The sequence below is a fragment of the Somniosus microcephalus genome, unplaced genomic scaffold (assembly GCF_052327205.1).
Source record: "Somniosus microcephalus isolate GS21.2 unplaced genomic scaffold, FLI_Smic_1.0 unresolved_chr5, whole genome shotgun sequence".
Classification (NCBI taxonomy): Eukaryota; Metazoa; Chordata; class Chondrichthyes; order Squaliformes; family Somniosidae; genus Somniosus; species Somniosus microcephalus.
Window position 1 is genome coordinate 10,107,021 of NW_028225183.1, and position 26,531 is coordinate 10,133,551.

General features: G+C 47.0%; 1 protein-coding gene across 1 annotated transcript; it reads left to right on the plus strand.

Moving 5' to 3' along the window:
* The first annotated feature begins 20,103 nt into the window (after positions 1 to 20,103).
* LOC147087490 (putative G protein-coupled receptor 139) lies at positions 20,104 to 24,764 on the plus strand. Its single transcript, XM_085977804.1, has 2 exons — positions 20,104 to 20,215; positions 23,334 to 24,764. The coding sequence occupies exons 1-2, from the start codon at positions 20,146 to 20,148 to the stop codon at positions 24,236 to 24,238; spliced, it is 975 nt and encodes a 324-aa protein (XP_085833930.1). The 5' UTR covers positions 20,104 to 20,145; the 3' UTR covers positions 24,239 to 24,764.
* The last annotated feature ends 1,767 nt before the right edge of the window (positions 24,765 to 26,531 follow it).

A 26,531-nucleotide genomic window follows, 5' to 3' on the forward strand; every position in this document is an offset into this window, starting at 1 on the left:
AAAAGGCATATGGGATACTTGCCTTCATTAGCCGAGGCATAGAATATAAGAGCAGGGAGGTTATGATGGAGCTGTACAAAACGCTGGTGAGGCCACAGCTGGAGTACTGTGTGCAGTTCTGGTCGCCTCACTATAGGAAGGATGCGATTGCTTTGGAGAGGGTGCAGAGAAGATTCACCAGGATGTTACCTGGGATGGAGCGCCTCAGCTATGAAGAGAGGCTGGACAGGCTGGAGTTGTTTTCCTTGGAGCAGAGAAGGCTGAGGGGGGACCTGATTGAGGTGTACAAAATAATGAGGGGCATAGATAGGGTAGATAAAGAGGAACTTTTCCCCTTAGTGGGGGGGTCAATAACAAGGGGGCATAGATTCAGGGTAAGGGGCAGGAGATTTAGAGGGGATTTGAGGAGGAAATTTTTCACCCAGGGGCTGGTTGGAATGTGGAACTCAATGCCTGAAAGGGTGGTGGAGGCAGGAACCCTCACAACATTCAAGAAGCATTTGGATGAGCACTTGAAATGCCATTGCATACAAGGCTATGGACCAAATGCTGGAAAATGGGATTAGACTGGACAGGGATGGATGGGCGGCGCAGACACGATGGGAAGAAGGGCCTCTTTCTGTGCTGTAAAACTCTATGACTTTATGGTCAGGGGACAGATTCTGTGCTTTCAGACATTTTATGGTCAGGGTTTCAGCTTCTCTGTGTTCAGACAGTTAATGGTCAGTGGTCAGATTCTGTGTGTTCAGTCAGTTTATGGTCAGTGGGTCACATTCTTTGTGTTCAGTCAGTTATTGGTCAGGTGTCTGATTCTGTATATTCAGTCAGTTTATGGTCAGGGAGTCAGATTCTGTGTGTTCAGTCAGTTTATGGTCAGAGGTCAGATTCTGTGTTCAGTCAGTTTATGGACAGGGGTCAGATTATGTGTGTTAAGTTAGTTTATGGACAGGTGTCAGATTCTGTGTGTTCAGTCATTTTATGGTAATGGGTTCAGATTCTGTGTGTTCATTCACTTTCTGGTCAGGCGGTCAGATTATTTGTGTTCAGTCCGTTTATGGTCAGGGGTCAGATTCTGTGTGTTCAGTAAGTTTTTGGTCAGGGGGTCATATTCTGTGTGTTCAGTCAGTTTGTGGTCAGTGGGTCAGATTCTGTGTGTTCTGTAAGTTTATGGCCAGGTGTCAGATTCTGTGTGTTCAGTCAATTTATGGGCAGGGGTCAGATTCTGTGTGTTCAGTCAGTTTATGGTCAGGGGTCAGATTCTGTGTGTTCAGTCAGTTAATGGTCAGTGGTCAGATTCTGTGTGTTCTGTCCGTTTATAGTCAGAGGTCAGATTCTGTGTGTTCAGTCACTTTATGGTCTGGTGTCTGATTGTGTTTGTTCAGTGAATTTATGGTCAGGGAATCAGCTTCTGTGGGTTCAGTCAGTTTATGGTCAGTGGTCAGATTCTGTGTGTTCGGTCAGTTTATGGTCAGTGGGTCAGATTCTGTGTGTTCGGTCAGATTATGGTCAGTGGGTCAGATTCTGTGTGATCAGTCAGTCTATCATCAGGGGGGTCAGATTATGTGTTTTCAGTCAGTTTATGGTCAGGGGTCAGATTCTGTGTGTTCAATCAATTTATGGTCAGGTGGTCAGATTCTGTGTGTTCAGTCAGTTTATGGTCAGGGGTCAGGTTCTGTGTATTCAGTCAGTTTATGGTCAGGGTGTCAGATTATGTGTGTTCAGTCAGTTTATAGTCAGGGGCTAAGATTTTATGTGTTCAGTCAGTTTATGGTCAGTGGTCAGATTCTGTGTGTTCAATCAGTTTATGGTCAGTGGGTCACATTCTGTGTGTTCAGTCAGTTTATGGTCAGGTGTCAGATTCTGTGTGTTCAGTCAGTTTATGTTAAAGGATCAATTTCTGTGTGTTCAATCTGTATATTTTCCGTGGGACAGATTCTGTGTGTTCAGTCAGTTCATTGTCAGGGGTCAGATTCTGTTTTTTCAGTCAGTATATGGTCAGGGGACAGAATCTGTGTGTTCAGCCAGTTTATGATCAAGGGGTCAGGTTCTGTGTGTTCAGTCAGTTTATTGTCAGGGTGTCAGATTCTGTGTGTTCAGTCAGTTTATGTTAAAGGATCAATTTCTGTGTGTTCAGTCTGTATATTTTCCGTGGGACAGATTCTGTGTGTTCAATCAGTTCATTGTCAGGGGTCATATTCTGTTTCTCCAGTCAGTTTAAAGTCAAGGGTTATATTCTGTGTGTTCAGTCAGTTTATGGTCAGGGGGTCAGATTCTGTGTGTTCAGTCACTTTATGGTCAGGGGTCAGATTCTGTGTGTTCAGTCAGTTTATGGTCAGGTGGACAGATTCTGTGTGTTCAGTCAGTTTATGGTCAGGGGTCAGAATCTGTGTGTTCTGTCAGATTATGATCAGGGTGTCAGATTTTTGTGTTCAGTCAGTTTATAGTCCGCGGGTCATTTTCTGTGTGTTCACTCAGTTTATGTTGAAGGATCAATTTCTGTGTGTTCAGTCTGTATATGTTCAGTGGGACAGATTCTATGTGTTCAGTCAGTTTATGGTCAGGGGACAGATTCTGTGTCTTCAGTCAGTTTATGGTCAGGTGTCAGATTCTGTGTGTTCAGTCAGTTTATGGTCAGTGGGTCAGATTCTGTGTGTTCAGTCAGTTTATTGTCAGGGGGACAGATTCTGTGCGTTCAGTCACTTTATGGTCAGGGGTCAGATTCTGTGTGTTCGGTCATTTTATTGTCAGGGGTTCAGATTCTGTGTGTTCAGTCACTTTATGGTCAGGGGGTCAGATTATCTGTGTTCTGTCAGTTTATGGTCAGGTGTCAGATTCTGTGTGTTCAATCAGTTTATGGGCAGGGGTCAGATTCTGTGTATTAAGTCAGTTTATGGGCAGGGGGTCAGTTTCTATGTACTCTGTCAGATTATGATCTGGGTGTCAGATTTTTGTGTTCAGTCAGTTTATGGTCCAGGGGTCATTTTCTGTGTGTTCACTCAGTTTATGTTGAGGGGACACTTTCTGTGTGTTCAGTCTGTTTATGCTCAGTGGGACAGATTCTGTGTGTTCAGTCAGTTAATGGTCAGTGGGTCAGATTCTGTGTGTTCGGTCAGTTTATGGTCAGGCGGTCAGATTTTGTGTGTTCAGTCAGTTTATGGTCAGGGGACAGATTCTGTGCTTTCAGACATTTTATGGTCAGGTTTGCAGCTTCTCTGTGTTCAGACAGTTAATGGTCAGTGGTCAGATTCTGTGTGTTCAGTCAGTTTATGGTCAGTGGGTCACATTCTTTGTGTTCAGTCAGTTATTGGTCAGGTGTCTGATTCTGTATATTCAGTCAGTTTATGGTCAGGGAGTCAGATTCTGTGTGTTCAGTCAGTTTATGGTCAGAGGTCAGATTCTGTGTTCAGTCAGTTTATGGACAGGGGTCAGATTATGTGTGTTCAGTTAGTTTATTGTCAGGTGTCAGATTCTGTGTGTTCAGTCATTTTATGGTAATGGGTTCAGATTCTGTGTGTTCATTCACTTTCTGGTCAGGCGGTCAGATTATTTGTGTTCAGTCCGTTTATGGTCAGGGGTCAGATTCTGTGTGTTCAGTAAGTTTTTGGTCAGGGGGTCATATTCTGTGTGTTCAGTCAGTTTGTGGTCAGTGGGTCAGATTCTGTGTGTTCTGTAAGTTTATGGCCAGGTGTCAGATTCTGTGTGTTCAGTCAATTTATGGGCAGGGGTCAGATTCTGTGTGTTCAGTCAGTTTATGGTCAGGGGTCAGATTCTGTGTGTTCAGTCAGTTAATGGTCAGTGGTCAGATTCTGTGTGTTCTGTCCGTTTATAGTCAGAGGTCAGATTCTGTGTGTTCAGTCACTTTATGCTCCGGTGTCTGATTGTGTGTGTTCAGTGAATTTATGGTCAGGGAATCAGCTTCTGTGGGTTCAGTCAGTTTATGGTCAGTGGTCAGATTCTGTGTGTTCGGTCAGTTTATGGTCAGTGGGTCAGATTCTGTGTGTTCGGTCAGATTATGGTCAGTGGGTCAGATTCTGTGTGATCAGTCAGTCTATCGTCAGGGGGGTCAGATTATGTGTTTTCAGTCAGTTTATGGTCAGGGGTCAGATTCTGTGTGTTCAATCAATTTATGGTCAGGTGGTCAGATTCTGTGTGTTCAGCCAGTTTATGGTCAGTGTTTCAGATTCTATGTGTTCAGTCAGTTTATGGTCAGGGGTCAGGTTCTGTGTATTCAGTCAGTTTATGGTCAGGGTGTCAGATTATGTGTGTTCAGTCAGTTTATAGTCAGGGGCTAAGATTCTATGTGTTCAGTCAGTTTATGGTCAGTGGTCAGATTCTGTGTGTTCAATCAGTTTATGGTCAGTGGGTCACATTCTGTGGCCTAGAAATTCAGTTGGTTGCACCAGCCAGTAGCGCCTTAGGAGGAGTAGATGTCGGGTGCTGGGCGGCTAGTGGCAGGGCGCAGCACGATCTGCGCCTCGCCCCAACTTCACTCAAGATTTAGCGGTGTTTCCGCGCGCTCAGCTGCGCGTGCAGATCCTGACGTCATTTCATCGTGCAACGCCCTTTGTGCGCCCCAAACCGGAAATTCAGTCACTTCGCCCCATTGTGTGCTTGGCGCCCCTAGCGACTGTTACAGTGGAACGGTGCGCAGTCGATGCGGGGCGCGGGGGTGCAAATTATAGGGCTCTCCTCCTGCACCATAAAAGTCTGCCATTTCGCAGCACTCCTTCTTGAGAGACGGATCTTTGCAGAGAGACCAAGGTAGAGAGCTTTCTGCTTTGGCTCATCACTCGGACCGGTACTTGTGGCTTCAGGCCACAGCTTTCCACTTGCCTTTGCCTTCATTGTCATCTCATTGTTTGCCAGCATATTATGGGGGCTGCCATGAGCCGCTGGACAGACTGCTGCCGCCCAGCCAGAGTTGGAGCAGTCAGCAGCCGGCCACTCCAAGGCCAGAGCTGGTGCAGTCCGACACCAAGGGCATCTGCCATCACGTCATCTGCCCCTCAGCAGCCTTCCCCCAGCCTTGCTGCAGCCACTGGGCTCCCATTGAGGAGGAGTGGCAGGGCGGGCAGGGGCCAGGCAAGGATGCGAAAGGCATCGCCCTTGCAGGGCAACAAGTAGAAGGTATGCTCAAATGCCTGTTGTGTTTTTGTAAGGCCGAGACTGGTGTCTTTCTTTCTTTTTGTAAGGCCGAGACTGGTAGATTTGTATTTTTGGAGGGGGCTTCTCCACATGAGGATGTAATGTGGGAAGGGCAGAGGTTTTCACAAAATTATTGTTCTTAAATTGCACTGTGCATGGTTTGTTGGTTAAGTCCTGGTTGCCCTGCTCGGCTGAGGGCTTGTGGAGCGGCTACATTCATCTGCTGACATTGGCACAAGCCATTCCCTGAGAGGGGGCCTAGAACCGACGTTCAATAAGCCGCCGACGGGCGGCCCTTGCACTTTCTGCCTCCCTCCTGTGCTGGTCCTCCTCCTCCTCCTCCTCCTACTCCTCCTCAGGTGGTCCTCCAATCTCTGGTGGCAGTGGCTGAGTCCTGCGGATAGCCAGGTTGTGCAGCATGCAGCAAACGACCACGAAATGGGAGACTCACTCCGGCGAATATTGTAGGGCTCCAACGGAATGATCCAGACAGCGGAACCGTTGCTTCAGGACGCAGATTGTTTGTTCGATGATGTTCCTGGTCGCTTGATGGCTATCGTTGCATCCCTCTTCAGCAGGGGTGCTGGGCGCACGGAGCGGGGTCATCAGCCAGGTACACAAAGGATAGCCTTTGTCCCCGATAATCCATCCTCGTGGGTGAGGCTGGGCCAGGAACATGTCTGCCACAGAAGTCTGTCGCAGGATGAAGGCATCGTGGCTGCTGCCTGGAAAGCGGGCATTGACAGCTAGGATGAGCTGCCTGTGGTCACACACCAGCTGGACGTTCAGTGAATGGTAGCCCTTCTGGTTGCAGTAATCCTGTGCATTCTCCAGAGGTACCCGCAAAGCCACATGCGTGCAGTCAATTGCGCCCTGCACCATGGGGAAGCGCGTGAATGTTGCAAAGCCCATTGCACGCTGTTGCTGCTTGGCAAGGGCCATGGAGAAGGAGATGAACTGACGTCTACTTTTGAAAAGGGCATTGGTGACCTGGCGGATGCAGCAATGCACGGCGAACTGGGAGATGTTGGCAATGTCCCCAGCAGCGGATTGGAAGGAGCCGGTGGCATAGAAGTTGAGAGCCATCGTCACCTTCACTGCCACCGACAGAGACGTCCTGCACCTCAGCTGTGGCTGCAGATCACCGCCAAGCAGGTGGCAGATCTCTGTGACCAACTCCCTTCGGAATCACAGCCTCCAAACACACTGCTCTTCAGACATGTTGAGATAGGAGAACTGCTGGCGGTATACCCTGGGTGGGTAAGGCCTCCTTTGCCGACGCCTGTTGCCCCCTCTCCATCTAGCCAGGGCTGCCACTCTCTCAAGGCGTCTGTGAGCCCTTTGGATGTAATTGAGAAAGCCAGCGTTTACACCCATTGCAGCCCCCATAATATGCTGGCAAACAATGAGATGTCAATGAAGGCAAAGACAAGTGGAAAGCGGTGGCCTGAAGCCACAAGTATCGGTCCGAGTGATGAGCCAAAGCAGAAAGCTCTCTACCTTGGTCTCTCTGCAAAGATCCGTCTCTCAAGAAGGAGTGCTGCGAAATGGCAGCCTTTTATAGTGCAGGAGGACTGCCCTTTAATTTGCGCCCCCCGCGCCCTGCATCGACTGTGCACCGTTCCACTGTAACAGCCGCTAGGGGCGCCAAGTGCACAATGGGGCGAAGCGACTGAATTTCTGTTTAGGGGCGCACAAAGGGCGTTGCACGAGGAAATGACGTCAGGATCTGCGCGCGCAGCTGAGCGCGCAAAGACTAGTGCCTAGCACCTGACATCTACTCCTCCTAAGGCACTACTGGCTGGCGCAACCAACTGAATTTCTAGGCCACAGAATGTGACCCATTGACCATAAACTGACTGAACACACAGAATCTGACCACTGACCATAAACTGACTGAACACATAGAATCTGACACACTGACCATAAACTGGCTGAACACACAGAATCTGACCACCTGACCATAAACTGATTGAACACACAGAATCTGACCCCTGACCATAAACTGGCTGAACACACATAATCTGGCCCCCCTGACCATAGACTGACTGATCACACAGAATCTGACCCACTGACCATAATCTGACCGAACACACAGAATCTGACCCACTGACCATAAACTGAGCGAACACACAGAATCTGACCGCTGACCATATACTGACTGAACCCACAGAAGCTGACCCCCTGACCATAAACTCACTGAACACATACAATCTGACACCGGACCATAAACTGAATGAACACAGAGAATCTGACTCCTGACCATAAACGGACAGAACACACTGAATCTGACCACTGACCATTAACTGACTGAACACACAGAATCTGACCACTGACCATAAACTGACTGAACACACAGAATCTGACCCCTGCCCATAACCTGACTGAACACACAGAATCTGACACCTGACCGTAAACTGATAGAACCTGACCCACTGACCATAAACTGACTGAACACACACAATATGACCACCTGACCAAAAACTTACTGAACACAAAGAATCTGACCCCTGACCATAAGCGGACTGCACACAGATAATCTGACCCCCCTGATCATAAAGTGACTGAACACACAGAATCTGAGCCCCTGACCATAAAATGCCTGAACACTCAGAATGTGACCCCTGACCATAAACTGACTGAACACACAGAATCTGAACCCCTGACCATAAACTGACTGAACACACATACTCTGACCCCTGACCATATACTGACTGAACACACAGAATCTGACCCCTGACCATAAACTGACTGAACACACAGAATCTGACCCCCTGACCATAAACTGACTGAACACACAGAAACTGACCCACTGACCATTAACTGACTGAACGCACAGAATCTGTCCCCCTGACCATAAACTGACTGAACACACAGAATCTGACCCACTGACCAAAAACTGACTGAACACACGGAATCTGACCCCTGACCATAAACTGTCTGAACACACAGAATCTGACCCCTGACCATAAACTGATTGAACACACAGAATCTGACCCAATGACCATAAACTGACTGAACACACAGAATCTGACCCCTGACCATAAACTGACTGAACACACCGAATCTGAGCCCTGACCATAAACTGACTGAGCACAAAGAAACTGATTCACTGACCATAAACTGACTGAACACTTCGAATCTGGCCACTGACCATTGTGGTGATTATTCTCAATGTTTAGTAAGAAGTATTGTGATTGGTTGCTTGTTTCCTGCCTTGGGATATATGCTGTAATCTCATTGGTAGTTGATGTCATGTGATTTGTGGTGGCCATCTTACTTCAGTTCTTTTCAGCCTTTAGTTGGGACTGGGTGTTGAAGATGTGCTACAGGATTTTTAAGTTAATAAAGACTAGATTAGAAAGGCAAATCTTTTCTTTATTTCAATTTATTAACTTTATGTCAGAATGGAGCGATATCTTCAACCAGAACGATTCAATGCTGACCCTAATTCTGCAGGAGTGGATGATGAATGGAAACATTGGTATTGTACATTTAAAAACTTTTTGGGCGTGTTGGATCAAGAGTCTCTAAATAAGCTGAATATGCTGATCAACTACATTGCTCCGGATGTGTATAAATATATTTGGGACTGTAAAACTTACGAAGTGGCTATTTCTACATTGGAAAAGATTTTTGTTGAACCAAAGAATGAGGTATTTGCACGTCACATTCTATCTGCCCGTAGGCAGCATTTGGGAGAATCTTTGAATACTTATTTACAAGCACTTCAGTGCCTTAGTGTTAACTGTAATTATAAGGCCGTGACGGCTGAAGAATATGATGAAGAATCGGTACGGGATGCTTTATTGATGGATTACTGTCTAGATCAATTCGTCAGCGGTTGTTTGAAAATAAGGGCTAGATTTTCAGTATGGACAGTTTTGGGGCGCTAAACTTAGCGCCCGCCCGAAGTTAGCGCCCGCCCCAAAGTAGCGCCCCGTTGCAGGAAATTCAGTGGCTTCGCCCTAAGAGGTTGGTGGAGCGCTAATAGAGGCGTTCCACTACTATCTTTAGGCGCTAAGCCGGCGGTGCAGAGCACAACACCCGAGCTCGGGCGCAGCGCACGGCAGACACTCTGGTGCCAGTGAGCTCTTAAAGGGGAAGGGTGCATGTGCTTTTTTCAAAGGCAGAGTCTGGGGGGAAGGAGGAGGAGGAGTAGGAGGAGGAGGAGGAGGAGGAGGAGGAGATAAATACACCGTTCACAACAACACACTGGATCCTTCCACACAACACATACAGACTGCCTTTTATAGTGCAGGAGGAGTGCCCTTTAATTTGCGCTCCCCAGGGTGTGTTGCGTTCCATTTTACAAATGCTCTGGACGCCAGCTGCACAATGGGGCAGTCCGACAGAAGTTTGGATTCGGGGCGGCCAAAGGGCGTTGCACGAGGATGTGACGTCATTTTCTGCGCGCGCATCCGGGCGGCCGCTAAACGTTGCGCCGGCGCTAACAGGCAACTTAATTTGGGGCGGGGCGCAAACTGCGCTGCGCCCGGGCGCTACACGCATAGCGCCCGAAAATCACTTCTCTTAAGGCGCTAACTGCTGGCGCAAGCAACTGAAAATCTAGCCCTAAGACTTTGGATCTTAAGAGTGCTTTTGAGCAAGCTTCGACATTGGATGTGGCTCAGAGAAGTTCGGATTCTTATGCTCTTTTTAATCGGCCTGTGACTGTGGTTTCGGCAGTTCCGGATGAAAAGGAATTATGTGGACTTAATAGGAGTGGTTTACTAGATTCTGAAACAGTTTCTACTTCAGCGGCTGTTGCCTCTAGGATTCAGAAGTGTTATTTTTGTGGGAACGTCCGGCACCCTCGTCTGAAGTGTCCTGCTCTGGAGGCTGTGTGTAGTAAATGCGGCAAGAGAGGTCATTACGCACGTGTGTGTAAATCATCAGGTTCAATTACCTCCTCTGTGACTATTCAGCCTTTAGATAGGGCGTTTATTGCATCAATTTCTGCTGCTATTGCTCATGGCCTAAACAAAGCTATGGTTATGGCCCAAGTTAATGGGTTGGAAGAGAAGTCCCTTATAGATACGGGCAGTACCGAGAGTTTTATAAGTCTTCAGTTTGCAAAGGAGAAGCATTTGAAAATTTCGCCTGTTTCCTATCAGGTGTGTATGGGTCAGACGACTCTCACTTCACAAGTAGCTGGTTGTTGCCTTGTGAAATTGATTCTTCTAGGTAATACGTATACTGATATATGCCTATCTGTTTTGCCTAATCTCTGTGCGGATATTTTGATTGGTCATGATGTGCTTCAGTTACACGAGTCTCTCAGTCTTTCATTTGGAGGGACTAAGCCACCTTTATCTATTTGTGGATTAACCTCTTTATCCATTTCTCCATTATCACTTTTTTCCAATTTGATCCCGGATTGTAAGCCAATTGCTACCAAGTCAAGAAGGTATAGCAGTCAGGATAGAGAATTTATTAATTCTGAAGTTCAACATCTCTTATTGGAAGGAATCATTGAACCTAGTTGTTCGCCTTGCCGGGCACAGGTAGTTGTCATGACTAACGAGAGACATAAGAAATGAATGGTGATAGACTATTCCCAAACTATTAATAGGTATACTCAATTAGATGCGTACCCTTTGCCTAAGATTGATGAGCTTATCAATAAAGTATCTCAGTATAAGGTTTTTAGCACTATTGACCTAAAGAGTGCTTATCATCAGATTCCTATTGTTAAGAAGGATCAACCATATACGGCCTTTGAAGCTGGTGGAAAGCTGTATCAGTTTTGCCGAATACCATTTGGTGTTACTAATGGTGTTGCTTGTTTTCAACGGGCAATGGATGCTTTTATAAGTGATAACTCTCTCTGACACCTATTCATACTTAGATGACATCATGGTGTGTGGCAAATCAAGGGTGGAGCATGATTCTAATTTGGAAAGATTCCTTCAAGCTGCGGAAAAAGTTGGTTTAACTTTCAATAAAGAGAAGTGTACCTTTTCGACCACTGAGGTAAATCTACTGGGGAACATTATCTCGGGAAACAAGATTAAACCAGACCCAGAACGTCTGCGGCCATTGATTGATTTACCTTGTCCTACTAATTCTAAGGCTTTGCAACGAGTTGTTGGACTGTTTTCTTACTATTCTAATTGGATTGCAAATTTTTCACAGAATATCCGGCCTCTTATTCGGGTTACGACATATCCTCTATCATGGGAGGCCAGGACGTGTTTAGATAATTTTAAAAAGGATATCCTTGGAGCAGTTGTGCATTCTATTGATGAGCAGGTTCCTTTTGTGATTGAGACGGACGCTTCTGATTTTGCAATTGGGGCTACTCTGAACCAAAATGGAAGGCCTGTGGCCCTTTTCTCACCTACCTTGAACAATAGTGAAAAAAGGCATTCTTCAATAGAGAAAGAGGCATATGCAATAGTAGAAGCACTGCGTAAGTGGAGACATTATTTATCGGGGCGACATTTTACGTTGGTAACTGATCAAAAGTCTGTGTCCTTTATGTTTGATGTCAAACATTTTGGAAAGATTAAGAATGATAAAATAATGAGGTGGAGGATTGAGTTGGCGTGTTCCCATTTTGATATAGTTTATCGTCCGGGGAAGGATAACGTTGCTGCTGATGCGCTGTCGAGGGCTTATTGTTCTGTGATTGACGGAGATACGCTTATTAACCTTCACAATGCCTTATGCTATCCTGGGGTTACGAGGATGGTACACTTCGTACGCAGTAAGAATTTGCCCTTTTCAGTTGAAGACGTCAAGCGGATGCCTTCATCATGTTCTATCTGTGCTCGGTGTAAACCGAATTTCTTTAAGCCTCAACGAGCTCATCTTATAAAGGCTACTTCTCCTTTTGAACGTTTGAGCGTTGATTTCAAGGGTCCTCTTCCTTCAACTACTCAAAACCGATATATATTTACTGTTGTGGATGAGTTTTCAAGGTTCCCTTTTGCTTTTCCTTGTGCAGATGTATCAGCTGCTACAGTTATCAAATGTCTGACTCAACTTTTTGTCATCTTTGGGATGTCTGCGTATATCCATTCGGATCAGGGAAGTTCTTTTATGTCTTCCCAGTTGAACGAATACCTTCAGAGTCGGGGAATTTCTACTAGCAGAACTACCCCGTATAATCCCCAGGGTAATGGACAGTGCGAACGAAACAATGGGGTGATCTGGAAGGCAGTTATGTTGGCTTTGACATCCCGGAACCTTAAGAATACACAGTGGGAAATGGTACTGCCTGATGCCCTGCATTCCATTAGATCATTGCTTTCAACGGCTACTAATGTGACCCCCCATGAAAGGCTCTTTAACTATCTGCGGAGATCTACTACGGGATATTCGGTAACTTCATGGCTTACTATGCAGGGACCTGTGCTGCTTCGACGCCATGTTAGATTGTCAAAATATGATCCTTTAGTGGAGGAGGTGGAGCTGTTGGAGGCAAATTCCCAATATGCTCATATTCGATTCCAAGATGGGAAAGAAAGTACCGTTTCAATTAAAGACTTGGCTCCTTGTGGTGGCCAGCCCTCTTCTGAGGGTATTAACAATAGTCATGATTCAGATAATGTGGATGCTGTTAGAGATACTACGAATATTTCCAATCCGACTGCAGATAATTATACTTCTATTAGTCAGCCCTCGATGGATGTTCATGACCGTCCCAGTTTACCTCCTGATGGGATTTCTCATGCGGAAACCGTTGAAAATCGGGAATTGGATAGCCTTCCTGCAGAAGATACTTCTGTGTCTCCTGGTGTGGGAGGGCAAGGAATTTCACCAAGGTTAAGAAGGTCGACACGAACAAGATATCCGGTCGACCGATTGAAAATGGACTTTTAAATTGATAGTAATGTTTTAAAATTGTTGAAATATTATATTATATTGTTTTAGTTGAGAGATACTTAATACTTATGTGCAATGTTACTATTTGTTGTTGCTCACTTAGTATTGTGTCATGTTGAATAGTTTTATTTTGTCTGTGCATAGTTTTAGTTGTAAATAATTAATTATAAATTGTAAAGGTTATTTAGGTGGGAGTATATTTTAAAAGGAGGGATGAATGTGGTGATTATTCCCTATGCTTAGTAAGAAGTATTGTGATTGGTTGTTTGTTTCCTGCCTTGGGATATATGCTGTAATCTCATTGGTAGTTAATGTCATGTGATTTGTGGTGGCCATCTTAAATTCAGTTCTTTCCAGCCTTCAGTTGGGACTGGGTGTTGAAGATGGGGTACAGGATTTTTAAGTTAATAAAGCCTAGATTAGAAAGGCAAATCTATTCTTTATTTCAACCATAAACTGACTGAACACACAGAATCTGACACCACGGACCATAAACTGACTGAACACACAGAATCTGAAACCTGACCATAAACTGACTGAACACACAGAATCTGACCCCTGACCATAAACTGACTGAACACACAGAATCTGACCCCTGACCATAAGCTGATTGAATACACAGAATCTGACCGCCTGACCATAATCTGACTGAACACACAGGCCTAGAAATTCAGTATAGCCACGTTTGGGGTGCTACAACTGGGCGGACGCTAAAGATTGCGCCCGGCGCAACTTAGCGCCACCTTCACCGATATTCAGTTGCATCGCCCCAAGAGGTTGCTGCTGCGCTAAAACAGGCGATGCACGACTATCATTAGGCGCTAAGCCGGCGGTCCGGGGCGTTACCCCCGAGGGTGGGCGCAGGGCAGGTGCGGAGTGTTGCTGATTGAAGGCAGACACTCTGGCGCCGGTCAGCTCTTAAAGGGGGAGGGTGGAATTAATTGGCTGCCACGCCCTGCACACTGCAGCCCTGAAGCAAGGCCTGACCACTGCTGCTTGAAATGTTCAACGCCCAGGACAATGGAGAAGGCCAGGGAGAGAGCGCAGCACTTCAGCGAGGGTGACCTGAGGGTGCTGGTTGGCGCAGTGAAGCGCAGGCGCCATGATCTGTTTCCTGAAGGTGGCAAGAGGCCGCTGCCCAGCGCCTATTCGAAAGCCTGGAGGGAGGTGTCAAACAGGGTGACCTCAAACAGCATGGTGGCCAGGACTCCTGTACAATGTCGAAAAAAGTTCAAGGACATCACTCGGGTTGTCAGGGTGAGTACCCTTTCCAGTTTCCTCCTCATCCCTGCATGTGCACCTCACTTTATGGGCAAAGGGACCTTAAAGCCCTAATGCCCAGCCCTCATCCAGCAGCTATGGGACTGTCATGAAAATCACTTGCACATTCAGGGCTTTGCACACTGTCAGGTCTATTCCACCATGGGAGGCAGTGCAGACAAGATCAGGGCTTCACACTGTCAGGGCTAATCCACCATGGGAGGCAGTGCAGGCAAGATCAGGGCTTCACACTGTACTTAGAGGCTGTCCTTTCTCTTGCAGGGCATGCTGGCGCACAACCGAAGGCAGCAGCGTCAGACTGGGGGAGGCCATCCTGACCTCAAACAGCTCAGTGACCTGGAGCAGCGTGTGGAGCACATTATGTCAGGCTGGCTGATTGGCCCCGTCGCCAGTGGAGATGCCGATCCTGTTGTGGGCCCCAATGGTAAGGGCATCACAATTTTACCTCTCTCTTTCCACTTGCGCCTCATACCAGCATCCTTTGCCACTGTCGGACCAATGCAGTGCATAGCAGCACTCATGCCTCCCTCGCTGCCGCCCTGTCCTCACTTTAAAGCAACTCTAGTGCCGCCCTGCTTTCTGATGGTGACTCGGCAGGTGAGGAGGCGGACCCTCAAACTGGCACTGTGTCCGAGTCAGACATAGAGGAGGAGGAAGAGGAAGCCAGACCATCAGGGACACCCTCAGCCGAGGTAGCCCATGGCCATGATGGTGACACGTTTTCCCTGGAGGGGAGCAGGGGGGAAGGTGCAGTGGATAGTGAAGCTCCAGGGACCAGCAGGCTGCAGCAACGTGGGAGGTGTGGGGAAGCTCGGCGGCCTTCTCCCCAGAGGATGAGTGCGGACTCCAGTCCTGCTACGGTGAGCGCAGAGGAGGTGCGGACCCTAGCGGAAATGGGCGCCCAGGCTGAGCGCAGGCACACTGAGCTCATGGCTGCAGTGGCAAGGATGCCTGACTCCATAGAGTCACTGGCAAGGAGTGTGCAGGAATTCGGGGCAGCACAGGCTAGGAGTCAGCAGGACTTCGCTGCTTCACAGGCGGCTTCTATGCAAGTGCTCAGTCGTGCCGTGCATTCACTGGCTGCTGTCATGCACACACAGACCAGGGCCACATAGGCACTAACTGCTGCCACACTCGTTGGATCGGCCAGGCATCGCCGGGGCACTCGTTGTGCCGCAGCAGCCCAGCAGTCTGAGCCTCAACAGATTGCTGTACATGCTGCAGTGCTGTCCCGTGCACGTGCCAATGTATCAGCCGACCAGGGAGAGCCTGTGATCTGTCAGGTTGGCAGCATTCCTGCAGCCAACACTGTCACTCCTCCATTGCAGCTGCCACCAGCTGTTGGACAGACTGCTGCCGCCCAAGCAGAGTTGAAGCAGTCAACAGCCGTCCCCTCCAGGCCCAGAGCTGGTCCAGGCCGACCCCCAAGGGCATCTGCCATCTCACTATCTGACCCTCAGCAGCCTTCCCCCAGCCTTGCTGCAGCCACTGGGGTCCCATTGAGGAGGAGCTACAGGGCGGGTAGGGGCCAGTCACGGATGCGAAACGCATCACCCTCGCAGGGGAAAAAGTAGAAGGTGTGGCCAAATGTTTTGTTTTACTTATAAAAGCCGAGACTGGTGTATTTGTTTTACTTGTAAAGGCCGAGACTGGTCTATTTGTTTTACTTGTAAAGGCCCAGACTGGTCTATTTGTTTTACTTGTAAAGGCCGAGACTGGTGTATTTGTTTTACTTGTAAAGGCCGAGACTGGTCCATTTGCTTAACTTGTAAAGGCCGAGATTGGTGTATTTGTTTTACTTGTAAAGGCCTAGACTGGTCTATTTGTTTTACTTGTAAAGGCCGAGACTGGTGTATTTGTGTTTTTGGGGGTGTTTCTCTCCATTAGTTTCTCATGTGGGAAGGGCACAGAGGTATCATCGTAAAAAAATTTCAGACATCGCACTGTCCATACTTTCCTTTGGAATTCCTGGTTGCCCTGCTCGGCTGAGGGCTTGTGGAGTGGCTACATTCATCTTCTGCCATTGGCACAAGCCATTCCCTGAGAGGGGGCCTAGAACCGATTTGCAATAAGCCACCGACGGGCGGCCCTTGCACTTTCTGCCTCCGACCTGTGCTGGTCCTCCTCCTCCTCCTCCTCCTCTAGTGGTCCTCCAATGTCTGCTGGTAGTGGCTGAGTCCTGCGGATAGCCAGGTTGTGCAGCATGCAGCACACGACAACGAAACGGGAGACTCGCTCAGGCGAGTACTGTAGGGCTCCTCCAGAGCGATCCAGACAGCGGAACCGCTGCTTCAGCACGCCAATTGTTTGCTCAATGATGTTCCTGGTTGCTTGATGGCTGTCATTGTATCCCGCTTCAGCAGGGGTGCTGGGCGCACGGGTGGGTGGGGCTGGGCCTCGAACATGTCTGCCACAGAAGTCTGGCTCAGGATGAAGGCATCGTGGCTGCTGCCTGGAAAGCGGACATTGACAGCTAGGATGAACTGGTTGAGCGAATGGTAGCCCTTCCGGTTGCGGTAATCCTCGGCATTCTCTAGAGGTGCCCGCAAAGCCACATGCGTGCAGTCCATGGCGCCCTGCACCATGGGGAAGCCCGCTAATGCTGCAAAGCCCATTGCACGCTGTTGCTGCTTGTCAACGGTCATGGAGAAGGTGATGAACTGACGTCTCCTTCTGAAAAGGGCATTGGTCACCTGACGGATGCAGCAATGTACAGCAAACTGGGAGATGTTGGAAATGTCCCCAGTAGCGGATTGGAAGGTGGCGGTGGCATAGAAGTTGAGAGCCACCGTCACCTTCACTGCCACCGACAGAGACGTCCTGATCCTCAGCTGAGGCTGCAGATCTCCGCAAAGCAGGTGGCAGATCTCAGTAACCACCGCCCTTCTGAATCACAGCCTCCGAACACACTGCTCCTCAGACATCTTCAGATATGAGAACAGCTGGCGTTATACCCTGGGTGGGTAAGGCCTCCTTTGCCGACGCCTGTTTCCCCTTCTCCATCTGGCCATGACTGGCACTCTCTCACGACGTCTCTGAGCCCTTTGAATGCAATGGAGAAGCCCAACGTTTCCACCCATTGCAGCCCCCATTATATGTTTCCAATCAATGCTATGGCTCTGAAGTTAAAGACAAGTGCAAAGCTGTGGCCTGAAGCCACAAGTACCTTTGCGAGTGTTGAGCCAAACCAGAAAGCTCTCTACCTTTGTCTCTCTCCAAAGATCCGTCTCTCACAAAGAAGGAGTGGTGCAAAATGGCTGCCATTTATACTGCAGGAGGAGTGCCCTTTAATTAGCGCCCCCCGCACCCCGCAGCCACTGGGAACCGTTCCCCTCTACCAGTCGTTAGGGGCGCCAGGCGCACAATAGGCCGGCGCCACTGAATTTCCAGTTTGGGTTGCACAAAGGGCATTGCACCATGAAATGACGTCAGGATCTGCGCGCGCAGCTGAGCACGTGCAAAGGTTTTGCGCCGCCACTAAATCTTAACTGAAGTTCGCGAGAGGTGCAGATCGTGCTATGCCCGGCCGCTAGCCGCTTAGCACCCTACATTTCCTCCTCCTAAGGCACTAGCGGCTAGCGCAAGCAACTGAATTTCTAGGCCATGGTATCTTATATGGGAACTTGGGCTTCAGAAATAGAGGCATTGAGTACAATAGTAGAGAAGTTATGCTGAACCTTTATAAAGTGCTGGTTATGTCACAACTGGAGTGTTGCACCCAGTCCTGATCAGCACACTTTAGGAAGGGTGTGAAGGTACTTGAGATGGAGCTGAGGAGATTTACCAAAGTGGTTCCTGGGATGTGGCATCTTAGCTACAAGGACAGGTAGTAGCAGCTGGATTTGTTTTCATTAGAGCAAAGGAGTTGGAGGGGTGATTTGATTGATGTGTACACGTTTATGATGGGTTTGGATAGGCTAGACGGGGAAAGGCTGTTCCTATTACTTAATGGTACAAGGACTAGGGGAGACAGATTTAAGGTTTTGTGCAAGAGAGGCAGGTGGGATGTGAGGCAAAACCTTTCTTTGCAGCAAATGGTGAGATCCTGGAACTCGCTGCCGACAGAAGTGGTAGAAGCGGAGATAGTCAATATTTTGAAGGGGAGACTACATAGTCATTTGAGAGGAATAAACTTGCAGGGCTACGGGGATAGAGCGGCGGAATGTCACTGGCTGGATTGCTCTAAGGAGAGCCGGCACGGACTCGGTGGGCCAAAAGACCTGCTTCTGTGCCGTTATTTCTCTCTATTCTCTGTTTTCGATCAGATAGATAAACATGGAAATTAGCAAGTCAAGTCCCACCAAAGAGAGGCCAGTGTCTGAGGAATGAAAAGGAGAGGGATTGGAGGAGAGGACGGAGAGTCTGGAGCTGATAAATTCCTGTTTGATGGTTTCAATGCCGATGGGCTGAAGCAGGGGAAGAGGCCAGCGATATCATGGGGGCACAATTAGGCATCTCTTGTGATGGAGATGATACGAAGTCGGTCGCACAGCTCAGGACAAATAGGCATCTGAGGTTACATATTCAGCCTTAGACAACAGCCAGGAGGGGAATGGAATCATTGAAAACGGTATGGAGTTTGTGGTGGGGCCAATGGTGGAGGGTCGGTCTTCACCGTGTAGGAGCAAATCGCAGCTCTTGCAAAACAGACGGTTGCAGTCTGATAACACAGAGGTAGTGGAGTGTAGACAGAGATGGTGGAGAGCTGGAGCTGGGTGTTGTCAACAGACAGATGGAATCTGACCCCATGTCTGCAGATTATGTCACAAAGTGCAGCGTGTAGATGAGGAAGAGGAGGGGCAAGAATGTAAAGTTCAGAGACTCGAGAGTTAACGGTGCTGGTATGGGAAGATAAGCCGTTGCTGGAGATGCTCTGGCTACGATCAGGTTGGTAAGACTGGAACCGAGAGAGGCAGTCCCAACAAAAGAAGCCAGAGCCAGAGGTATTCAGAGATCATGGGTGGGTTAACTGCAGCGTAGAAGGAGAGTGTGGAATTGGCAAGGGGTGAGGCCATGTTGGATTAAACTCCAAGATCAGAATTTTAAATGTAAGGCCTTCGAGGTGGGGTGTCTGGGAGATACTGAAGCTCAGTGAGAGCGAGAGCAATGGGCCAGCGGGACTTCGGCACTGCTGGACACGGACAGCAGTGTTTAGGACCGGTTGGCTATGATATAAGGTACAGGTTGGATGGCTGGCCAGGAGTGAACTGGAGGAATGTATTCAGGAGTTTGCATTGTTCTAATTTTACGGGAGACGGTAACCCATGTAGAATAAATACTAAACATCTGCAGTAAAATAGTGGAGAGAGGAGTGTCAATGAGGCACGTACAGTGTCCGCCCCCTAATATCACACACAGTAAATTCTAGGCTCCAAGCCTGGACATCGTCTTTAACTGTCCTTGTGCTAGGGACTGAAACATCATATTTTAGTTGGGAATCTGCAGGGACAGAGTGAAAGGGGTCTGCTTGTGTCCCTGGATTCTATATACACTGCGGAGAAATGAATAACATTTATAAATGAATCAGTAGGAGTGAACATGGTTAATGCAATTTCATAAAAACTGTAAATGAAGCCATTCATTTTTTGGATCAGTCCTGAATGAGCACAGCTTTCAGCCTTATTCCCCAGACAGGTCTGATTAAGATAATGCCCTTGACTTTGAGTTGTTTGTGTTTTATCCACCACTGTAGTTACATCAGACTCATAGGTCTTGATGTTATGTGTTTGTTCAAGTGACTGTTACTAATAGCAATGATCAGGGGTATAACAGTGTCAGTGGAGACTTATCCCCTGTATAAATCAGGGCCCATTGCAATGTATCAGCTCAGAGTGCCTGCCAGAACTGTGGGTTCCAGTCCAACAAAAGTCAACCCTTTTCACTGAAATGGGATATCCAGTAGTCTATCAGATAGAAGACATCTACTATCCTGTTATTGCAGCCGTTGGAGTTTCTGGTGAGCCGTTATCTTAGCTCGTAATGGTTAAATCGATGGCAAATGTGCTGCTGGACTTGGCCAATGATTTCTAGATGCATGTTTTCCACAACCACCTGTTATGCTCTATCAGTTGAATGAGGGATTGTCCAATGTTTCTAAAGTCTTGTAATAGCTGCGTTATATCCGTAATGAGATTTGTTTATCCAACCCTGGCAGAGTAACTGGTTTATTCTCTGCACTGCCTGTATTGGAGACAGAGCTAAAAGCAGGAATCAAACCATCAGAAGTTGTTCACAGTTTCATGTTGTGGAAGTAATCTGTCGTGGAATAGTTTTTTCATGAATGTGTTTTCAGTGATTGGTAATGAGACAGCTCACAGTCTCAGATTTCCAAGGAGGCGGTGCAATGTCCTCCCCCCCACCACCCAATAACATGGTTCTGTTTAACTGGGATTTCAATGTGTGTAATGTTTATCACTGTTATGTAATATTATTTTGCTGTATGTGTATCTGACGCCGTTTCAGAGGTCTGGCGACTGAACTGAGAATGCTGCCGACTCTTTCACATCGCCTTCTCTGCTTCAATGTGGATGGGTTCACTGACTGTTGCTGGATATCATTGTAAAATTAAATATTTTGAGGTTATGCTGTGTCAGTTTGCAGGGTGTCTGTTGGAATCAGGAGCCCTCCTATTGATCTGGAGATTATAAGGAGCAGTGGTGATGTTGGCATTTGTTAATTCAACAATCGCGCCATCTAACGCTGTACATTATAATTACAGGAGATGGGTCATCAATTATTGTCGGGTCTATCTGGAAGAGACATTAGATTCTGTTTATTGCAGGCATTGCAGATAAGGTGAAGGCGAACAAGTGGAGACTTCAGTGATCTGTAGAAATATTAAAATATTCACGGAGTCTACAACATTGAACAAACTGACGCGAAGAAAACTATCATTGAACATGGGAATGTTGAACAGAATTCAGATGCAAGATGTTAGGATTGAATCCGATTTAAAAAGGGGCATTGAGAGAGAGCTGAGATATTGCAGGGAGATAGATTGGAGCAATCGACAAACAGACCTAGAAGGAAAACGACAGGTAGAATGAAGCGAGAGAGACAGCGACAGCAGTGTGAATAATTAATCGGAATGAGCAGCTGAAACTTATTCTGGAAACACACTGCAGGTCAGGCAGCATCGTAGAGACAGATGCAGAGTTAACATTTCAGGTTGATAACAGGTCATCAGAACTGAGTATTTCCAGCATTTCTGTTGCTGTTTCAGATTTCCTGCATCTGCAGTACTTTGCTATTGTGCTGAAGCTTATTAACTGTATAAATTAAAATATAATTGAAAGGTATTGAAAAATAGAATAAGGCATTTATTGATCATCATGAGGATAATCCATTTTAAAAGCTCGGTGTGAAGAAAATTCACTAAAAGCGAAGCTGGTTAAATTATTAAATTTTTAATGTAATTTTTATTGAATCTGCAAAGTAACTTTAGAGAACACATTGGGCCAGTAATTCCGGTCCCAACGCGTGAGTATGGACGGTGTACTCATGCGTGGGCCCGTTGGAAGTGCCGGATTCCAGCATGCACAGCGCATGCGCAGGAAACCGGCATTTCCTCTCCATCGAACTAAGGGGTTAAGAGGTCCAACACGTGCATGCAGGACTCTGCGCGCACGCATTGAACTTCCATCATTTGGCCAGGTTTGCGCGTGTGCAAGGGCCTGAACTTTTTGGAAATGAAAAAAGGAGGCGTAAGGAGTGGATTCTACAAGATAAGTGGTCTATTATTTAAAATTATTACATTTTTTCCACAGCTTCATTATTTTTAAGGACTTTACAGTAAGGTAAGTTTACTGTTAGACCCGAATTCGTAAAAAAAATGTTTTCAAAAATTTTATTAATTGTTTTAAATAGTTTTGTAAAGTTATTTATAGTATATTTAATTATTAGGATGTTTTTTAAAATTTTAATTAAAGTTAAACTAGTCTTTTGGGCGCCCGTACTTTTCATGAGATTGAAAGTCTTTACTATCAAACTCATGAATGAGTTTCCCCTCCCCTGATTGGCTGCAGAGTGCTCACCTGATCCCAGCCTGCACATCGCACTAACTACGCCGCTGGATCAGGTAAGCACATCGCGCCGACATCTGAACCGGGTCAGTGACAGGAAATGCAAGCAGGCCCGGGCTTCAGATGTCAGCGCGCAGGGTGAGTGCAGATCGGGGGCTTGCACGCGCGGCAAGCACCCGATCCTAATTTCTGGCCCAGTATGTCCCCAGCGAGCTATTACATGACATCATTAACCACATAAATTAATGGGTGAATGTATGAATTGAGTTGTGTAACTGCGATCTATGCATTAGATTTCATACAAACATAGAAGGTAGGAGCAGGAGTAGGCCATTCGGCCTCTCGAGCCTGCCCCGCTATTCAATGAGATCATGGCTGATCATCCAAATTTCCTCTAACATTCTGCCATGGTCTCTTCCTGCGAATCCCAGCCTCTCCTCCCCTGGCAGTGAATCTTCTGTCTCCTCTTCCGTTGTTTCAGTTTATGTGCTTTCCTAAACCTTCAGCCCCTGACTCCCCTCCAACTCCCACATGTCCTTCTCCTTGTCTCCCTCCCACTCTCACTCACTGGCTCGGCCTCCAGCTGCCTCTTTCAATCGATCCGAAGCTCAAACTCAGCGGCTCTCGGCCTTTACCGTTTAGTGCCAGCCCTTGTCGGCTCTCTTAATCAAGAGCAACAAATCAGCAGCACCTCCCTCTGTCCCCGTACCTTCCCGGCTTTCAGTCAGGAGCCCAAATCTGTGTTTAACACTTTGGATTCTGGCTCTGTAAAATCCCTTCTCCCTTCCCCACCAGCACTGCACCCTTGACTTGGCACTTCCAGTGGATCCGGTGCTCACTTTATTCACTTTCTGCATCGATTTCCCAATGTATTATCGATAATCATGTTTAAAAACATTTCTCTGCCCGAAAGCGCTGCCCAGGTCAATGAACCGGTATCCACCGTTCGATGCAGCAACAAAGCTGGAATGTTCACCCAGAGCCCGTCAAACTGCTGCTTTGGCTCCAGGTCTGATCAGCAATTTATCTGCTTCCCTTTTCTCTCTCTTACAGTTAACCTGGTGGCGATTGTGATCCTGTCCCGAGGAAAGTGCGGTCTCACCAAATGTATCACTCGCTACCTGGTGGGAATGGCCGTGGCCGATCTCCTGGTCGTTATCTCTGATCCCATATTGAGTTGGATTGGTCAGATCTATTTCCCAGATTTATTCCTGCACATTACTTCCGTGTGTAGTCTCATTTATATCCTGATTTCTGCGTCCACGGTCGTTTCTGTGTGGCTCACAGTCGCTTTCACTTTTGATCGATTTGTGGCCATTTGTTGTGAGAAGCTGAAAACAAAATATTGCACCAAGCAAACGGCGGCTGTGGTTATCGGAACAGTGAGTGTGCTGGGCTGTTTAGAATCTGTCCCCTGGTTCTTCAAATATGAACCTAAGCATACAATAGCTGAAGTGCCCTGGGGTTGTATTCCTAAACCGAGCTTCTTTACTTCCCCCTTATGGGGAATCTTTGAGTTGTTTCACCTCATTTTAACCCCTTGTGTCCCGTTCTTTCTGATTTTGCTGCTAAATGCTCTGACGGTCAGACGTATTTTAGCGGCCAGTAGAGTCCGCAGGGGACTCCAGGGCCACAGCGATAGAGAGAATCACAAGGACCGAGAGATGGAGAATCGAAGGAAATCCATCGTTTTACTCTTCAGTATATCTGGCAGTTTTATATTGTTATGGGTGTGCCAGGTTTTGTGTAATATTTATGCGCGAATTGCAGGTATTCGGTTTTATTACTCCGACACTGACCCTCTTTTTATCACAGAACACACAGCAACAATGCTGCAGCTTCTCAGTTCCTGCACCAACACGTGTATTTATGCTGTGACCCAGACTAAATTCAGAGAGGAGCTGAGGAACGCAGTGAAATACCCATTCAATCTAATTGTAAAATTAGTTAAATCATAGCTGAAGGCTTTCAAGCAATAGAACACAATCCCATTTCATCCCCCATTTACCCCATTTCACACTGGGCAGAAACATAATTATAAATTAACAGCAGAGAGCCCAGACATTATCTTAAATGTGATATTATATTGTATTGATGATCAGACCTATTGAGGCGACAATAGTTCAGATGACCTACAGACTTCACATGAATTGTTGCTCAAAAAGGCGGCACTAAAGAGCTCAGCTGGACTTCCGGTAAATGGCCCGCCCTGCACCGGCAGCACAATGGGCAAACCCGCCAATCACAGTCGCTGCTGTGGGCCTGATCAGACTGGGAGCACTCCACATAAAAGGAGAGCTAGATATACATTGATATATAGAGAGATAGACAGAGGAAGGCAAAGACAGTGAGAGAGAGATTTACTTAGAGAGATGAACATACAGATAGAGGCAGGTAACAACTGGAAATGAGAGATAGTGAGAGCCGCAAGCAGAGAGAGAAACAGAGAACAGAACTATGAATAGAAGAGAGAGACAGAAAGGAAACTTAGAGAAACAGAAAGTTAAAGTGATTACAGAGCGTAGAGTGGCAGAGAAAACAAGTTAAAGAAAGAGACCAATCGAAATATGTAAAGAAGCAAAGAGTATGAGCTGCTGATGGTGAAATGGATAGAGAGAGAAAAGGGAGAAAACGGAATAGACCAAAAGAGGGAGAGAGTGAGAAATTAACGGGTAGAAACACTGAGAAGGCAGCGAGAGGAACCGGCAAAAGATGAGCTGCAGAAAAATAGAAAGAGAAAAATAGAATTTAATAAAAATACACGGGGGAAATCTTCAACAGGAAAGGCACATGCATATATTAAAGAACACAAAACGTGTAACACAGATTAAGAGAAAGAGGGAGTTTGTGAGAAAGAGAAAGTTGAGATAAATTGTTAGGCACATGGAGAAATAAACTGAGAGGCAGAGGGGAAGTTATACAGGAATCAAACAGACACGCAGGGGAAATTACAAAAAGAGATATTTTAAACAAATATCTTGTTTCTGCCTTCACAGTAGAAGACACAAAAACACAATGGAAATTGAGGGGAACAAAGGGTCTAACGAGTGTGAGGAACTTAAAGTAATTAATATTAGTAAATGAAAAGTAATAGAGAAATTAATGGGACAAAAAGATGACAAATCTCCTGGACCTGGTGGCCTATATACTTGTGTTTTAAAAGGGGAGGCTGCAGAGATAGTTGATGCATTGGTTTTGATGTTCCAGAAATCCTTAGGTTCTAGAAAGATGCTCGTGGATTGGAAGGTAGCAAATGTAACCAAACTGTAACAAAAGGAGAGAGGGAAAACAAGGATCTAAAAGCCAGTTAGCCTGACATCAATAATAGGGAAATTGCTAGAATCTGTTATTAAGGACTTTGTAACAGGGCACTTGGAAAATTAAAATGTGATAAGGCAGCGTCCACACGGTTTTATGAAAGGGAAATCTCGTTTGACAAAACTATCAGGGCTAGAAAATCGGAGCAACTGGAAGAATGGAATAGAGTCCTTACAGGAGGCGGCGTGGGAGGAAGTGTAGTCCAGGTAGCTGTGGGAGTCAGTGGGCTTGTAGTGATTTCCGCTACCTCCAAAATGAGCCCACAACCAAAGGCATCTTCCCCTCCCCTCCCCTTTAAGCATTCCGTAGGGACCGCTTCCTCCGAGACACCTTAGTCCACTCCACTATCACCCCAAACAGCCCTTCCCCTTCGCCTGGCACCTTCCCGTGCAAGCGCAGGAGATGTAACACCTGCCACTATACCTACCCTCTTCCCACTGTCCAGGGCCCCAAACACCCCTTTCAGGTGAAACATCGATTTACTTGTACTTCTTGCAAACTAGTATAATGTATTCGCTGCTCACGATGCGGTCTCATCTACACTGGGGAGACCAAAAGCAGATTGGGTGACCGCTTTGTGGAACACCTCCGTTCAGTCCATAAAGGTGACCCCGAGCTTCCGGTCGCCTGTCATTTTAATTCACCGCTCCATTCCCACTCGGACCTCACCGTCCTTGGCCTCTTGCATTGTTCCACGGAAGCTCAACGTAAACTCGAGGAACAGCACCTCATCTTCCGATTAGGCACTTTGCAGCCTTCCGGTCTCAATATCGAGTTCAACAATTTCAGAGCATAACCTCGGTCCCTATGACTTTTTTACTTATATTTTTTTCCACCCCTTTGTTTTGGGTCTTCCTTTCCTCCCCCTCCCCCTTTCCTTTTGTTTCTCTCAACCTCCTGGCAGCTATCTCTTATCCTGCCAGTACACTTGAC